The sequence below is a fragment of the Ctenopharyngodon idella genome, chromosome 5 (genome assembly GCF_019924925.1).
Source record: "Ctenopharyngodon idella isolate HZGC_01 chromosome 5, HZGC01, whole genome shotgun sequence".
NCBI lineage: Eukaryota > Metazoa > Chordata > Actinopteri > Cypriniformes > Xenocyprididae > Ctenopharyngodon > Ctenopharyngodon idella.
Genome location: NC_067224.1, coordinates 34,560,123 through 34,578,668, shown reverse-complemented (window position 1 = coordinate 34,578,668; position 18,546 = coordinate 34,560,123). Strand labels below are relative to the sequence as shown.

Here is an 18,546-nt window from a genome sequence, read left to right as displayed (position 1 = left end):
GAAGTGAAATCCCTTTGAATACAAAATCATTGACCACAAAACACAATGTTATTTCAAAGAATACGATACTATGCCACATGTCCAAAAATGGTAATATCATGGTCCTTAATGGTTATTGACCTCAGTCTTTCTATTATTGAGGTATACTTAAATAATGTGACTGCTGACATAACTAGCTTATTTAGACGCTTGTGTTTGTGTTTTTCCTCATTTGTAAATCATTTTCCATGACGCTTCTGCTAAACGAATGAATGTAAATAAGGAACAAACACGTTCATTCTTTGTTTCCAAGGGAACTTCGAAGAAGACGGCGAACTTCCGGCGTGACTTCAGTTGCTGCAGCTTCACGCTCAGAGTGATGTGAGAGAGAGAGAGACAGACATGGAGTTCAACTGAGCAACAAAGTAACGGATGAGCCGCAGCACTTAAACGGCCGGGCGGGCGGGCGGACGCTGGAAACGATTCTCCTCGGAAGCGTAGAGGGAGATCGCGGGTTGCAAACGGCGGTTTTATAATAGATCAGCGTAAAGATGAAGCTCTTGAAGCCGAGTTGGGTCAATCACAATGGTGAGAGCAGCAGCCCGACTGTGTGTGTGTGTGTTTGTGCAAGAATCCGGGGCTTCAACTTGCGCTTTTGTTATGTAGAGGGACGGATCTGGTCTCTTCTGCAGTGTTGTGCTTGCGCTCGGATTCTTTTCTGCACATTTTAGCGCAACAACAATCATAGTAACCGGCTGTTTTTTGAGCTTGGCTGGTTTTTAAGAAGCCTAACCAATGAATATATGATGTGCACACTGCACACCACCCATTTTGAAGTTGCAAAAGACAGGCAGGCAGACCTGTGACATGGGTCGATCAAGCTGGAGCTGATAGCTGTTATTGCACTGTGAAAATTAAGTCATTTATGTAATTTAAGAGATTATCTGGTCATAATTAACCGATTAAATTAAGCTTGTGACATTGTTTATATCTGTTATATGCTAATGTAGCCATATTTGCTTTTTAACCTGCTTTGAACTGCATGTATTGTATACAGTACATTTGTTGTGTTCTATCATTGCATATTTTTTGACTCTTTGACTACGTTAGACATTGTGTTGTAAGAGTGTTTTTGTTTTCAGGTAAACCGATATTCTCAGTTGATATCCATCCAGATGGAACTAAGTTTGCTACAGGTGGCCAAGGTGAAAATTCAAACCCTCTAACATATATTTTCCTGTTATTCTTTAGCTAACTATAGTGTAGCTTTCAGTTTTATTTATTTATTTATTTATTTATTTTGTAGAAGGTAGTTTAATTTCAGTGCTAGTTTAACAGTTTGTCTTTAGGAACTAATATTTTCTATGCTGATTGACAGGTGAGGACTCTGGGAAAGTGGTCATCTGGAATATGGCCCCGGTTCTTCGAGAGGAGGACGAGAAGAACGAGAATATTCCCAAATTGCTTTGTCAGATGGACAATCACTTAGGTATGACCTGTTTATCTATATCCCCTGTTTCACAGACAAGGCTTAAAATGCATGTTTGAGCTATTTGAACTGAAAGCAACTTGCACTGGCATATCTTTAAAATATGTCATTGTTTTGTCTCAAGATGCACACCAGTAATGTTTTTTTTTTTTTTTCTAAGGCACGTTTATAAAAAAAATACTTAAATGCCCTAATTGAACTCAGGCCTAATCCTGGCTTAATCTAAGCCCTGTCTATGAAACCAGGCCATGAAGTAATAAAGAACATTTGTAAATTGTTGCTCTCGTAATACTTCATTTTGTTGCATTTAGACACATTTTTTGCTTCCAACATTCAAAAGAAAAATTCAGAGACTGTCTAGATTGTATCTTCTCACTTAAATGTATTTTAAACTCCTTTGGATATGAACTGCACTGACAGAATGTGAGACAGAATGTGTGACACTGATGAATATTCAGTATCTAATCAAATGTTTTATGTAACTTTGTGCATTTCAGCATGTGTGAATTGTGTGCGCTGGTCAAATAATGGCTTATACCTGGCGTCAGGAGGAGATGACAAACTGGTTATGGTGTGGAAGAGAGCGGCGTGAGTAAAACTGACATTTTTTTTCTCCAACTTTAAAACACTTCTCATTGATCGAAATTATATAACAATTAAAGGTGCAGTAAGCAATTTCTAAGAAACACTTGATATTTGAAATTAACCCTAATACTGTGTCTACACCAGACATGTCCGTTGTCGCTTGCATCGCAACAGCTAAAGGCTGTCTACACTGGACGTGACAAAGCGCCCATTGCAAAGCATTTGTACTTCATATCAGTATGTCATAAATAGAACGAGGCATCAGTTTACTGTCGGAGATTTGTCGCCCACGTTGTGCTGCATCCAGTGTAGACAACATCACTAATTATAACTGGTTCCATTGTCTTTTGTCACGCCGCATCGCAACACTCGCATCCGGTATGGACAGTGTAAACAAACACACCCCTTCCTTCATTGCTCCGACCCCAAAATGCCCAAACATGCAATGCAAGAGTGGATGTCTCTTTGTCATAGCTGAAAGCAAAGCAAAATAATGCTCCAGACAAACAATGACACTCAAAACTCTCCTGTTACTATAGCTAACATTACAACAACAGCTTATCTTGGTTCTGTTAAACAAAGCAAAACCAATGTTACTTACTTACATATGGAGCGGAAACAACGCAACCTCCCCGTCCATTTTCAGGCTTTCCCGCTTTGGTCTATCCAGCACGGGAAAGCTTTTCTAATATTAACGCGGGTCCTAAAGATCTTGCCTGATCATAACCCTTCTTTTTCCAGTGATATTCCTCTGACCTTTTCTCTTTTGTAATGTCTCTCAGCCATCTCTCTTTCTACAGTCTTTCTTCAAATCTCCCTCTTGCTCACTCCCTCTCTGCTCCCCATCGTGAGTGGATACGCCCCCTAACAACTGTGTTGTTTCTCAGAAATTGCTTACTGCATCTTTAAAGAAAACAAAAAGAATTAGTAAAACAGTGAGTTTTGTGTAATCAGTTAGTTTTGTGATTAGTTCCAACATTTAAAAAAACTTTTTGAAATGTTCTAGTAATATTAATATTTTTTATTTATATATATATATATATATATATTTGAATAGGAAAGTTTTTAAAAATAAGGATGTGACACTAAAAATATATTTTTTTTTATATGTATTCCAGTAGACAGAATGAGAATGCACTGTTTATTTCACTACTTTTGAATGCAGATTGTTGACTTTATTTTGTTTATAAGACACAAACAGATGCCACACATGCATCCACGCGCAGACCTTTGAGGTATTTTGTGGTATTTCTTTTGTTAAACAGTTTCATAGGTCCAAGCACGGTGTTTGGATCCAGCAGTAAACTGGCTAATGTGGAACAGTGGAGGTGCGTCATGATTCTGAGGAACCACACGGGAGGTGAGGAGAAATATGCTGCCTGTGTGATTGCTGGATATTGTCCTCGGTTTTGGCATTGTGTGAAGCACATGTGGTGTTTTCTCTCAATCTGATTCAGATGTAATGGATGTCGCCTGGTCACCTCATGATGTCTGGCTCGCGTCCTGCAGTGTGGATAATACCATCGTTATATGGAACGCTCGAAAATTTCCAGGTGAAAAGTGAATTTGGATCTAAGAAAAAGTCTTGCGTCCTTTGTTTGCAGATGGCACTTGGGTTTGATATGTTTCTAATGCAATGACATTAAAGGGTTAGTTCACCCGAAAATGAAAAATCTGTCAATTACTCTCTCATGTAGTTCCAAACCCGTAAGACATTCATTCATCTTCGAAACACAAATGAACAAATTTTTAATGAAATCTGAGTGTTTAATCTAAGTCTTCTAAAGAGACATGATCACTTTATATGATAAACAGATTTAATTTAGATATATGGAGCACTTAAATAGTAAAAAGAAGATCAACTTGCTTGACGTGCAGGAACAAACACCATTGGTTCTTGCGGAAGCGTGCTGGTGTGACATGCAAGAATGAACCTTATTGGTTCTCATGCTTGAGCTTCTGTTTACCAAATTTGAGTGCTCTATGTACGTTTGCTCATCAATGTTTATTGTTTATATGTGAATAAAAGCCTAAAATTAAATCTGTTCCATCATATAAGTGATCGTGCCTCTTGGATTAAACTGCTGAATTCATATGAATTTATTTTACAATCTCTTTATGAATGTTTTGAAGTGTCAGAGTTTTGACTTTTAGACCTTCAATAGAGGGACAGAAATCTCTCAGATTCATTTAAAATATCTTAGTTTGTCTTTCGAGGATTAATGAAAGTCTTATAGGTATGGAACAACATGAAAATGAGTAATCGATGATTCATTATTGGGTGAACTAACCCTTTAAGTGTGGCTTAAGTGACTAAATACTGTTATGGCCACTCTAATAACATCTTGGATGTTTTTGGTCAGGGAATTTTATAGAGGTTTGGCTTCTGTATCAATAAATTCAGTTCATAATCAAAGCATCAAAGACTGCATTTTTGAATTTGCTTTTGTCTGTGTATGCCACAGACATTGTGATGACTTTAAAGGGACACACAGGGCTGGTGAAAGGCCTGACGTGGGACCCAGTTGGAAAGTACATCGCCTCCCAGGCAGACGACCATAGTCTGAAGGTCTGGAGGACCATGGACTGGCAGCTGGAGACAAACATCACCAAACCCTTTAGTGAAGTAAGACTTCAGACTGCTGGCTAGAAATGCTAGTTTGGGATTGTATTTACTTTTTTGTTTATCTTATTTTCGATTTGCTTATTTTTGTCATCTTTAAATTGTTTAGATTCACTTGACCCTGCATTCTCTCTTTTTTCCTTCTCTCTTGCTTTGATTCAGTGTGGCGGCACCACACACGTCCTGAGGCTGAGCTGGTCTCCAGATGGTCAGTACCTGGTTTCAGCTCACGCCATGAATAATTCTGGGCCCACAGCTCAGATCATCGAACGTGACGGCTGGAAAACCAACATGGATTTTGTGGGTCATCGAAAAGCTGTTACAGTGGTGGTAAGTGTTGGCTCAAATCGTTCATATTTTACAGAAAAGCATGCAATGAAATCTCCATTGTGGTTTGTACTGCAGTATATGTTTTTGTTTTGATGAAATCATGATCATTTTTATAGTTGGCCAAGCTTTATAATTTAATTCTTATCTCTTACTGAATTGTTTATGAATTCCTCTCCATCTCTCTGCAGAAGTTTAATCCTAAGATCTTTAAGAAAAAACAGAAGAATGGTAGCACACCCAAACCCAGCTGCCCGTACTGCTGCTGTGCTGTGGGTAGTAAGGACCGCTCACTTTCTGTATGGGTAAGAGACTTCTAACTATCAACCCTTATTTTTTTTTTACCCTTCATCAGCCACATTCGCTGATTGGTTGTTGTGATTATGTGCAGGGGTTAAGGATTTTTTTTTGCACTTGTTATGCTAAATTTATTTGTTAAAAAATGCAGTAAAAACACTAATATAGTGAAATATTACTACAAATTCAAAACTGATTTCTATTATAAAATATTTTAAAATGTAATTTATTCCTGTGATGGCAAAGCTAAATTTTCAGCAGAATTTTCATCCATTACTCCATTCTTCAGTGTCACATGATCCTTTTAGAAATCATTCATTTGGTGTTAAAAAACATTTCTTATCATTATCAATGTTGAAAAGGGTTGTGCTGTTTAAAGGGTTAGTTCATCCAAAAAATGAAATTTCTGTCATTAATTACTCATGTTGTTCCAAACCCGTAAGACCTTCGTTCATCTTTGCAACACAAATTAAGGTATTTTTGATGAAATCCGAGAGGTTTTTTTTTATTTATTTATTTATTTTTTTTATCCCCCATAGAAAGCAAAAGTAGTAAATACATCATTAAAATAGTAAATGTGACTACAGTGGTTCAACCTTAATGTTAGGAAGCATAGAGAATACATTTTGTGTGTAAAAACAAAACAAAAATAACAACTTTATTCAACAATTTCATCTCTCCCCTGTCAGTCTCCTACGCTGTTTATGTTGTATAGACAGTGCAGGCTTCCAGGATCTTCGTCAGGATGCCGACTCAGTATTGGCTTCGTTTCTTAATGAATAGAAAGTTTAAAAGAACAGCATTTATTTTGAAATATAATCTTTTGTAATGTAAAATGTAAAAGCTGTGTAGAACTCTGTTTAAAAAAAGTCTTCTGTCACTTTTGATCAATTAAATGCATCCTTGCTAAAAAAAAAAATTTAGTAAAAAAAAAGAAGTTAAAAAGTAATTTCTTTCAGAAAAATGTTACTGACCTCAAACTGTAATGTAAACAATATTGTAGTTACGCTGTACTCAAAAATATTGTTTAATGTTAAAACGGACAACTGACAAGAGAAGGCAATAAATCACATCTCGTTCATGTTAACAAGTTTTTGTCCTAACCAGCTGCAACCATGACAATACATTTTGTCAGTCCCTCTGGGCTGTGGAGTGGAGTGGTCCAAAGCTTCACATAATATGTTCTGATTCATTTTGTTGTTGTTTTACACAGTATTTTGCTTTCAATGAGGACTGAAAAATGACATTTCTTCACGCGGTGTAAGGGTAGGATTTCTGAATATTAAGATAACACACCTTGAATCAGTTGTCCTGCTCTTGTTTTTCAGCTCACCTCACTCAAGCGTCCCCTGGTTGTCATCCATGACCTCTTTGATAAATCTATAATGGATATTACATGGTAAGAAAAACGCTTTTCTATTTTCCAAGCTTTGTAAAGCATTGTAGACATTGTAGTTGGCAACTGACGACTGCTGGTCTTACATGAGAATTGTGAACGGATTGTATCGCTCAGGACACTGAATGGGCTGGGACTCCTAGTGTGCTCCATGGATGGGACTGTGGCCTTCCTGGACTTCTCGCAGGATGAACTGGGAGATCCCTTGAATGAAGAAGAAAAGGTGGAGAAAACACACACACACCCCAGTGTGGGAAAAACTACCAAGTTAACTAACAAAAGTAGCTGACATTGCAGTTTTTAAGGCAACAATAACTCTTCAGTTATATAATTATAATATTATATTATTGAAAAAAGAGTGTTTATTTGGCACAAAAAAGTGATATTTATGTTGCACGCATTAATTAATTAATTAATTATTTTTGAACTATTTGTTTAAATAAAACAGTCTGATTGAACAAATTTGCTTACGTGAATTAAATCTCCACGTAAAGGGATGCACAAGACAAGGCGAGTGTTTGCTGATTGCCTCGGTTCGCTCAATGCATTGTGACAAAAACAGCAATGCAGGATTTTGCTGTGCTACGCTGCTCCTAGTTGGGGGAAAAAGTAGCTTGTTAGAGGGGAAAAGCCACACTGTTTTAAAATCAGCTGAGCTACTGTCATGTTACTGAAGAATGTAAATGGATTAAAAACTTCGATACTTTTAATTAGTTACTCTTCAACACTGCATGCATGCGCGCAAACAAACTAGCAAGGTGTCGGAAAAGTCTTGAGTCTCCGAAGTAAGATTTCTGTATATCTTTCTGTAGAATTCTATTCATCAGAACATCTATGGAAAGAGTCTGGCCATCACAATGGAGTCGCAGCTTTCCAGCACAATCATTGAGAACCCAGAAATGCTCAAGTATCAGCAGGAACGGCAGGGAAACCCGAACCCTAATGGAGCACAGGGAAGCGGTCCTGAGAACCAGACGCACAAACTCACTAATGTGCTCAATGGAGAGTCCCTGGAGGACATCAGGAAGGTCAGAAGAAAGAATACACAACAATACACACAGCAAATGATTAACATAGTTTATATACTAAAAAATGATTTTGGAAAATAATTTGGTTACTCATATTTACAACTCCAGCAATGGCTGACTTGCAAGTTTACTAAGTGTAGTTTTCTGCTCTCTGTCAGATTTTTAAAATCCAAATTGTCTAGAATAATTTCCTTGCAGACGCCAATTGGTTTGATATTTATGCTGTGTCCACCAAAGCCGGCATATTTTTAAAAAAAATTGTTTTCAATGGGAGCACTACGTATTTAAAAATGCCAGCAGCATATCGATTTTTGCCATTTGCCAGATTTGAAAAATGTACAACTTTGGGTAAAACGCAGTGCTTATCACCATCACTTTTTACCCAGCTGTCCAATCACAGTGTAGAGGGGCGGGGCAAATACCATACTGACCAGCCTTTCTCTCTTTCTATGTGGTTCAGCCATCTCTTCATTCAAAACAAGGGCCAGAGCAAGTACTTTACATTGTGTCGACATTTATATATTCCGAAACAAACTATCTGTGAAATCAGATATTACTAATACTTCCATATTCTGTATCATAGCAAAAAAAGCACCCCTGAAAAGAAAAAAAAAAGGCAGTACTAAGAGCTGTCAAGCACCTGCAGCTAGCCATTTTCAGAAGAGCGCCTGGCGTTTTCAGCTGGCTAAAATGTTTTGGGTGACACATGGCGTTAGGTATCTAAATGTATGAAATTCATATATTTCATATGTGGCTTAAGAGTCCAAAAGTGTCTAAGTACATTTTGGGACTACAGTAGGTGTAAATGAAATAGCAGAATCATAATGCCAAGCCCTAATACACATAATGAGTGGTTATGTAATATTTAATAGTTTACATGCATATTGGTAGCACTTTATTTTACAGTCCTGTTCCACATGTACATACTCATGTACTTATTATAGTGATTACAATAATTGGGTAATAACTAATCCTGAACCTACCCGTAAATCTAAGCTTAACCCATGTAGTTACCTTATATTACCCAAATAACTTTTTAGTTAAGTACACTGTAAGTACATGTAAGTGCACGTACTGTAAAGTGCAACCTGCATATTACATGCAAAAGACATAATGTGTGGGTGTGTGATATTAAATAATTTGCATAGACTTGCATACATGCACATCTGTCTGTTTCCCTGTCTATGTATGAATCTGTGTATTTATGTATAATTTAATACCATGGTAACATAGTGGTTTAGAGAGCTTGAATATTTACACTTTTGTTGCCACAGAACATGTTTTCAGGACTTCAATTATTATACATGAATTAAAATGCCAGCTTTCAAGTCATTATGTAAATAGTTACAGTGACAAGATTGTATATTTTACTTCGTCTGCTTTAAAAAATGGCACGTTTGTTTGGATTGGGCAGAACCTCTTAAAGAAGCAAGTGGAGACTAGAACCGCAGATGGGAGAAGAAGAATCACACCTCTCTGCATCGCACAGCTCGACACGGGGTAACGAACGTGCACAACAACACGTCTAAAATTATCACTTACCTATACCACTGCATGCGTTCAGAGGCTGAATCTCTCGTTCTTTTGCCCAGGGACTTCTCACCAGCATTGTTTAACAGCGTGCCAATCTTGCCGGGGTCATCCGCATCTACCCAGCTCACACCTCAGATCTCCTCAGATTCCAGCACGGCCAACTCACTCGGCCTGCGACCCTCCCACGACCCCACCACTACCTCTCCCAACAAAACTGCGGAAGAAAACAAGGAGAGGTAAGTGTATATGTATGCAATGTAGCGGTCATGTCCCATTTCCCCTCTGTCTTTCAAATTTCTTTTATTGTCTCTGGTCTTTCTTTTAGTGGAACTGCACCTGTAAACTCAATCGCTATGAAATCGACTCTGCTGTTGACGTCTGCCTCCAAAATCGAGCCCATGAAAGCGCTGGACTCTCGATTCACTGAAAGGTCAAAGGCCACACCAGGGGTCACTAGCGTACCCGTCACTATAGGCATCACCCCACTTGACAGGTAATAATGTCTCCATGGTAACTGGTGTCATCTTCTAAACTGAACTTAAAAACTAAAGTTGTTTTGTGTTTTTTTTTCTTAGGGGAAAAGACAGCACCTCTGTGAAGGAGCCGAAAGTAAAAGATGAAACCAGCAGTGACAGTGAGGACAAAATCATGGTGAAATCACTCTCTATGGCCAAGAGGAAGGGAGAGATGGAGGGAGGAGAGGTGGTAGAGAAGAGGAAGAAGGGAAGGCCAAGGAAAGATGCCAAAATGATGCCCGTATCACAGCCCTTCCCACAGGTGCCATTTTCTCTTTCAAAAGAGATGTTTGTAAAACAACAGTTTTGAAATCTACTGATTGGCCTGTTCAGATCTTTTCTCAGAGGGTTTTGCTGTGCAAACTGTGTAACTGTTAAATCGCAGCATGCTGTTAGCCTGATAAATAAATATGATTTTTATATAAATATATTTATTTACATACAGCATTTTTATACATATTATACAGTACTGTTCAACAGTTTGGGGTCAGTAAGATATTTTTTTTGCTCACCAAGACTACATTCATTCATTATAAATACAGTAAAAAATAATATTTTGAAATATTATTACAGTTTAAAATAACTGTTTTCTATTTTAAAATAAAATAATGTATTCTTGTGATGGCAAAGCTGAATTTTCAGCATCATTACTCCAGTCTTCAGTGTCACATGATCCTTCAGAAATCATTCTAATAAGCTGATTTGGTGCTCAATAAATATTTCTTATCATCAATTATTATAATTTGTGCTACTTGGTATTTTTGTGGAAACCGTGATACTTTTTTCATAATTCTTTTATGAATAAAAAGTTCAAACAAGCAGCATTTATTTGAAATATAAATTTAATCCTTACTAAATAAGTATTAATTAAAAAATCTTACTGACCACAAAGTTTTGAACAATAGTGTACAAATGTATGTTTATTTGTATATATTTTTGTACATAATATATATAAAATTATAAGAAAAAATTTACACTAGTCGACTATGACTGCTGTAATCTATAATCTGTATAGTATAAAGAAAAGACCTGAGAGTCTCTTATGTGACTGGCATCAAAGATGAATTTTGTTTACTGATTTCTAATTGTTCTCTTCTTTTGTAGACTCCAGTCTCAGTGGAGAAAGAGCCTTCTCGAATAGCAACACCTGTAGTGGTGTTAAAACTTCCTACCCCATCCATACAGAAATCATTCAGCACTCAGGTATGGTGCAAGCACTCTCTACTCCCAAGATATCAGTCCTGCGTTTACAATTAATGCTCTCGACAGATCATATTGTGTAAACATTAAGCTCAAGAATAAATAAGCTGTTAGAGGATTCAATTAAGCTAATAATAAAGGCAAAATTTACATGGACTTAAATCAGTTTTTTTTTTTTTTTTACTTGCGTGTTTAGGTGGGCACAGACTCCGTCACATATCTGGAGGTGGAGAACGAGGTCTCTGTAGTGTCTGGAGCTCGTCTCAGTCAGCTCAAATGGAGCAGAGAGGGCAAAGAGTGGGACACGCTGCTGCCCAGTCGCATCATCATAGCCACGGGGAGCAGGTGAGCATGTAACGCGTATTAAAACACACTGGTTTACACCCGATTTTGACATTTCAACTAAAACTACCTTCTCTATCTTTTCATAGCGATGTTGTTGCCGTAGCATGCGAGGACCGCACACTTTCTGTCTTCACTGCATGTGGACGGAGACTGATTCCATCCATCATGCTGCCCGCCCCCATGTCAGCACTTCATTGCTCAGGCCACTTCGTCATGGCGCTGACGGCATCAGCCATGCTTTCTGTCTGGTACTGACCCATCCTCTCCGTTTCTCAATAGAAAAGTCAGGAGAAGTCATTTGTTTGTTAAAATGTGGCTGTATTTATAACAGCAGTCAGGTTGATTTGTGACCTCTTTTTTTTTTTTTTTTTTTTTTTTTTTTTTTTTTCAGTGGTCAGTGATTAAGTAAAATCTGAAAGATCTAGACATGATGTTTAATGGCTGGTATTGTCTTTTTTTCTGCAGGGATGTTCAGAAACAGACAGCTTTGGTCAAAAATGAATCTCTGAATCCAATCTTATCAGGTGTGTTTTTAGTTTTTTTGTTTTTTTGTTTTTCTTGAATAAGTTAAAGGGATAGTTGACCCAAAAATGAAAATTCTGTCATCCTTTACTCACCCTCAAGTTGTTCCAAACCTGTATACATTTCTTTGTTCTGCTGAAAGGAAAGATATTTGGAAGAATGTTTGTAACCAAGCAGATCTCACCCCCCCCTTTGACTACCATAGTATTTTTTTTTTTTTTCCTACTATGGTAGACAATGGGGGGCAAGATCTGCTTGGTTATTAACATTCTGGAACAACTTGAGGATGAGTAAATGATGACAGAATTTTCATTTTTGGGTCAGCTATCCCTTTAATAAGCTCTTCCTTCTTTTTATATCTTTAAGTGGAGCTTATTAATTGACCCTTTGCTAAGCTCCACCCTCTTATTTACTGTAGCAAACTGTTTGCAAAACATGCCATAGGAATTAACAGGAGATTTCTGCAAAAAGTATGAATTTTACTGTTCATAGATTTTCAAAAACATATTAGATATTATTGTTACGTAGGCTGGAGAAACATTTTATCACTTGTTAAATGTGTTTTTAAAAAAAGAGAGACTGTATAAGAGTCAAGGCAAACACTTTCCAAAAAAAAAGAAAGAGTGATCACAGGTGGTAACTTTCATGTAAGTGAACAGAACTGTTCTGAACATTTCTGAACACTTTTTAACTATGATGCTGAGAACTCTTCATTTAGACATTATCTTAAAGCAAATGTAGGTGTTCCTACTCATGTTCTGCAGTAGCTTTTTGCCATATTTTAGTTTTAAAATTGAATTTAAAAAACCATCAAAATATACCATTTTTTTGTAAAGAATTTAATACTTTTATTCAGTAAGACCAGATTAAATTGAACAAAAATGACAGTGAACCTTTTTTTATTTATAAAAATGTTGCATTGCATTTATAAAGATTTCTTTTTCAAATAAATGCTGTTCATTTGAACTTTTCTATTCGTCGAATTCTGATCAACAAAATGTATCACACCTTCCACAAAAATATTAAGCAGCTGTTTTCAAAATTGATAATAAGAAATGTTTCTTGAGCACCAAATCAGCATATTAGAATGATTTCTGAAGGATCATGTGACACTTAAGACTGAAGTAATGATGCTTACACTATGATTCAGCATTGCAGGAATAAATTACAATTTATATTAAAATAGATGTTATTTTAAATTGTAATAATACTCCACAACAGGGCTTGAGATTAACACCCTCCAACCCGCCAAATGAAGGTGGATTTCAGCAGTGGTGTGTAACGCAGTCACTTGCTGTGGATGAATATTGTTGGTGTTAAAGGGCTTGAATTTCGGCATGGGATTGTGCGTATTGTTCATAATTTTACTCATTCCCGCAGATTTTGTGCTTACACCCAACGTGTGTGTGCATAAAGCCGCCTCTCAGTACTAAATTGAGTTCTTTTTCACTGCTTATTGCGCTTAAACAGTCAAATACACACAAAATAATGTTAAAAAAATGTGTCTTGGTGAGTATTCACATAAACACAGTCAGTTATGTTGTAAGTGAATGTAAACAGTTGAGAATGAAAGCACATGCAACAGTATAATGGATCAGTGCATCAGGCCTTAAAGTGACAGCAGCCTAATATACCTGCTGCCAGTTATAAGATATTAAAAATATCTATATGGCAGTTTTTCCCCATGGTATCAATGTCAAAATTGTGGCCAGTGAAAATGCTGAGTGGCTAGTATCTTTGGCTCTTTTTTTTTTTTTGGATCAAATAAATGCAGCCTTTGCAAGCGTAAGAGACTTTAAAAAAAAAAAAAAAAAAAACATTTAAAAATATTACGTACCACAAACTTTTGAATGGTAGTATAGCATAGAAGTACTGAATTACATGACAAAAGAGTTTGCCTGTGAAAATGATGGGCAGCAACAATTTGACAAATGAATTCTTTATCTTAAATCAATTGAAATATTATACCTTATCTCTCTCTCACTCCAGGCACAGACGCCACAGTTAGTCAGTCTCTTTTGACCCAGCAAGGTGTAGCTGTGGTGGCGTTGTCAAATGGAAAAACATACTGCTTCAACTCATCGCTGGAGACCTGGTGAGTGATGCACAAACCATATATTAAGTCAAGTTCCATTAACATGTAACAACCAGAATGTTGTTTTCATGAGTGAATTGTGTTGTGGACTGCTGTCTAAATACTTTTTGGGGCCACTATGATTGTTCTGTCTCTGATATTTCTGTCTTTTCTCTTCATATCTAACAGGAATTTGATCGCAGATAAGCAGGACTCTCTGGTACAGTGTGCAGACTTCCGCAATTGCTTGTCCTCTCAGGATGCTCTGGGCTCCATGGGGCCACTGGCCCTCACACAGGGCCGTAATCTGAGGTAATGGTGATTGCTGTGCTTTGCTAATGCTGCTTTCTGATTGGATGACAATCAGCCTTGTAGAGTAACTGTCTCACTTTTGTCTATCTCAGTGCGGGGCGGTTGGCATCTCGCTTGTCTTCTACTCCTCACCATTTGCAGCAGGGAATAACTCTGGCCTTCTTGGAGAACCAGCTCTCCTCCACCCTAATCCTCCTCTCAGCAAGCGAGTACAGGCACTGGCTTCTCATCTACGCACGTTTCCTCGTAAACGAGGGTGAGTGAGAAGGTGTTCAGCTGGTTTAAAAAAAAAAAAAAAAAAAAAAAAAAAAAGAGCCAAGAGGGTCCATTAGAAATTGAAATGCTGCCCACTTTCTGTCCTTGGCATTGAGAAATAACTCTGTGTATCTTTGCAGGTTATGAGCAGAGGTTAAGGGAACTATGTCAGGATTTACTGGGACCAGTTCACAAATCCAGTAGCAGCTCTTGGGAGCCGACAGTCCTGGTATTATTTTTTCCTTTTTACTTAAAGAGGACCTATTATGCTTTTTTACTTTTTCAACTTTCTTTAGTGTATAATGTTGCAGTTTGAGCAAGTAAAAGGAAGTCCAAAGTGAGTTATTCTCTATATCAGTAAGCACTGTTTCTGAACTCCCTGAAATGCCTCAATTGTAGTCTTTTAAATTTTCTTCTGGGAACGTACACATCACAATAATAATCCCTTATTTAAATAATTCTAGCCTAAGGCATACATAAAAAAGGGGCGACGTCTGGTTGAGTTGCGTTAGTATTGTGTTGAAACTTGTGGTTATGGTAAGGGATGTGATATTTCAGAAACGCACTCGAAGTGGTTGACCAATCACAACACAATGGTCTAGCCAACCAATCAGAGCACATTGTGCTTTTCAGAAGGAGGGGCTTAATAGAGACAGGAACTAAACAGAGCGTTAGTGACAGACTGGGAAGAGATGTGATGTAATAATGTAAAATATGTGGAAAATAATGTGTTTTTTGAACATTCAAGCATGTTTACAGAATTAACAAGGCTTCACTATCTTCTGTGTCTATTTCAGGGTCTGAGAAAGAGGGATCTGCTGACAGAGGTGCTGCCTGTGATTGGTCAGAATTTGCGGTTCCAGAGACTCTTCACCGAGTACCAGGATCAGCTCGAATTGCTGCGTATGAAATAGCACTTCACCTTTGACCTTTTGGTGTTTCACCCCGACCCTCTTCCTGGCCTGTACATGTGCTAACAATCTGCCTTAGCTTTCACTGACAGCACTGTCTATAACGCAGACATGGACACTAATAAAATGGACAAAAATAATGATGCTTTTTTTAAGAATTAATTTGTTAAATGAATTTATTAATTATGTTTGTAAACTTTGTGCCGGTGGTAAGAAAGAAGAAAGGATGGGATAACTTGAATTTTGGGATAATTTTGATGAAGCACAAAGTTTGCATGGCAGTCATCTTAAAACTGGATGTTTTTACTTCTCAACTAAAAGTTGATAGTGGTGATCCAACTCTCCCTCCCTCCTTTCTTTTTGTCTTTCTCCTTCAGTTCCTATTTGTACAGCCACTTGTCATTTATTTGTAAATGTTTGTAAAAGGCAATTTTTTTCTCCGTTTTCTATAAAATTAAGAAAATGGTAAACCTTCAATTAATAAGGAATAAACAATTTACCAGTTCTAAAATCTGTTGCTCTGTTCTTTCTCTCTCTCTCTCTCTCATGTGTAATATTTGCTTTTGGTGATATATTTGCTGTGGTGGCACAAAATTACTAAAATCAAGACATTTTTATTCATTCTTATTTAGTACTACCTTGTTTTGAGCAGGTGGTGGTAGTAGAGATCTGATGTTAAACAATCTGGTGTTGGTGATCTGGTGTTTCTGTGGAGTCCAAAATTAACACTCTCTAAAAGTAGAAATGGGCTTTAGCCAAAAAAAAAAAAAAAAAAAAAAAAAGCCAAAAAAGAAACCTGTTGGTTGGAAACTTTTTCTAGAATCTGCATCGTTTAAGTTGATAGAAATATAATCCGAATCCTGCTAATATAAGTGTGACACATGACTTAATTCAAATATGTGCACTACTGTTCAAAAGTTTGGAGATGGCAAAATTGTATGTTCACTTACCAAAGTTGCATTTATTTGATGATAAATATAGTAAAAACAGCAATATTGTGAAATATTACAATTAAAAATAACCTTTCTATTTTAATGTTTGAATAATTTCTTGTGAAGGCAAAGCTGAATTTTCAGCAGCCTTCAGTGTCACATGATCCTTCATAAATAAAATGATGATGACTTGGTGATCAAGAAAGATTTCTTATATCAATTTTGCAAACAGTTAAAGGTACACCATAACTTTTTTTGTTCAAAGTTAACAAAAAAAAAAAAAAGTAATGAGCCCATACATCATCAGTCCTCCTTCCAAAAGTTTTTGTCTTACCCTGATTCACTATGGTAAGTTGCTCCAGCTACTTTGACACATGTATGCTGTGGGAGTGGCATAGGTTAGTTGTCACAATGATCGAGAAAGGTTCACATAGGATCTCGAAACGCCAGGAAATCACCCTTTTTTTCTTCTTTTTTTTTTTTTTTTTAAACACTAAACAGAGGAGAGTCTACTTGCAAAAAGAGAACATGACAGAGCTCGTAATAAAACAAGAATCGAAATTAGGTTGGCTTTTTGGAGATGGCGATAACTGAGGGATTTAAAATGTTGTAAAAGAGATGCACAGATGGCGTTTTTAATACTCAATAGGTGAGTGAGGTATTTTATTGAGCAATTTATCTCTCTTTCTCACAATTCCCTGCTGAAAAATCCAGCTAAAACCAGCCTGGAAGCTGGTTGGCTGGTCTTAGCTGGTTTAAGCTGTAAGAAGCTGGTTTTAGCTGGTCTCCCAGCCTGGGTTAGCTGGTGTTCAGCTGGTTTAAGCTGGTCTCCCAGCCTCCCAGTCTCCTAGCTAACCAAAACCCCTCTAAAACCAGCTATGACCAGGCTGGGAGACCAGCTAAAACCAGCCTGACCAGCTTAGGCCGGTTTTAGCTGGATTTTTCAGCAGGGTTATACTCTTCTACATAATACAGTAAGCTTCAATGAACAATATAAATAAAGAACATACAGTTTACGTTGCTAAGGGTGTTGTGTAGTGATACACAGAACTGTTGTTGGGTGAAGTGGTCATAGCCGTGTTTTATCGTGAATAAAACACAGCTATTGACCAATCAGAATCAAGGACAGGAACTAACTGTTTTATAAATTCTTTTAAATTATTATGAATGTATGTGATTATTCTGACTAATGGAATACTATAGCATCTTTGTAAGGGTACACCAAAATCCTACTGAATCTTGCTTCTCTTGAACTAGAATGATAATCATTAACTTGTGTTAACTGGCATGTCTCAAGTTTGTTTGCTTTTTTTGTATATCAAACCCACACAAGTTGTGACCTTCATAAATGCCACAGTATCCACAGCATGTGCATACAGAATATTCACATTAATGCAAAAGCTTTCAATTTTCAGAATGTGCATAAACATAAATGTAACACTCATCAAGCGTAAACAACTTTCTTTTCAAGTGGCCAAGAGGTTTGACCCTACTGGATGGTTTAGCATTTAATGGATGGCTTAGCATTGTGTGAACGACGGAAAAGTCTCTTAAAAGCAGGAACAGCTGCGTTTTAACACTAGAGGAAAAACACCTGAGATCCACATTAACACACACACAAAGTAATTCATAATGAGACCTCTAGCATGGACAATATACCTCTTATATAAATCAGACATGTCTGTGTTCAGTGTTCAAAAGCCTTAATTTCTAATTCACATTTCTCTGCTCACCATATCAGTCCAGAGGCCTTGCCTAAGGGCTTTAAGTGTCAGCTCTCTGGGGCTGAAATGCTTTTTCAGTGCTGTAGATCAGAGCAGAGTGTTTTCTGAAATGTCTCTAATCCTGTTGATCTGTTGAACATTTATATAAATGTTAGAAAATGCCAAAATGCCATTTTTTAATATTTACTAAAGTAGCTCGCAAACAGGGACAAATCATACCAGATACATATCAAAAGATTAAATTAATTAATACTTTTATTTAGCAAAGACGCATTAAATTGATAAAAAAAAAAAGCATTTCAGAAACAATAAAAAATCTTACTGACCCCAAACATTTGAACAGTAGTGTACAATAGTGTACAATGGCCCCAAAAATGCAAGCCACACTTAAAAAGGCATGACTGTCATTGCATCAGATGACAAAAAGATATTAGTTTGACAATATGAAATCTAAAAACAAAGCAATCCGGCTATAGTATAGAGTGAGAATATACTGTGC

General features: G+C 37.0%; 1 protein-coding gene across 1 annotated transcript; it reads left to right on the top strand.

Moving 5' to 3' along the window:
* The first annotated feature begins 292 nt into the window (after positions 1-292).
* On the top strand, positions 293-15,902 carry LOC127513217 (protein HIRA). The gene is made up of 25 exons (XM_051894866.1): positions 293-567; positions 1,122-1,184; positions 1,358-1,468; positions 1,966-2,056; positions 3,319-3,413; positions 3,511-3,606; positions 4,519-4,679; positions 4,839-5,006; positions 5,195-5,308; positions 6,629-6,699; positions 6,814-6,919; positions 7,509-7,724; positions 9,139-9,224; positions 9,317-9,493; positions 9,583-9,750; positions 9,833-10,034; positions 10,877-10,975; positions 11,169-11,317; positions 11,404-11,565; positions 11,783-11,841; positions 13,829-13,934; positions 14,103-14,225; positions 14,318-14,481; positions 14,621-14,709; positions 15,278-15,902. Exons 1-25 carry the CDS (start codon positions 531-533, stop codon positions 15,392-15,394), a joined length of 3,030 nt encoding a protein of 1,009 aa, XP_051750826.1. The 5' UTR covers positions 293-530; the 3' UTR covers positions 15,395-15,902.
* The last annotated feature ends 2,644 nt before the right edge of the window (positions 15,903-18,546 follow it).

What these genes read in the sequence shown, in the direction of transcription:
- LOC127513217 (XM_051894866.1), top strand. Translation starts at nt 531, where the DNA reads ATGAAGCTCTTGAAGCCGAGTTGGGTCAATCACAATG. An exon ending in ATCATAGCCACGGGGAGCAG is followed by an intron (nt 11,318 to 11,403) that starts GTGAGCATGTAA and finishes ATCTTTTCATAG; the next exon opens with CGATGTTGTTGCCGTAGCAT. An exon ending in AACTCATCGCTGGAGACCTG is followed by an intron (nt 13,935 to 14,102) that starts GTGAGTGATGCA and finishes CATATCTAACAG; the next exon opens with GAATTTGATCGCAGATAAGC.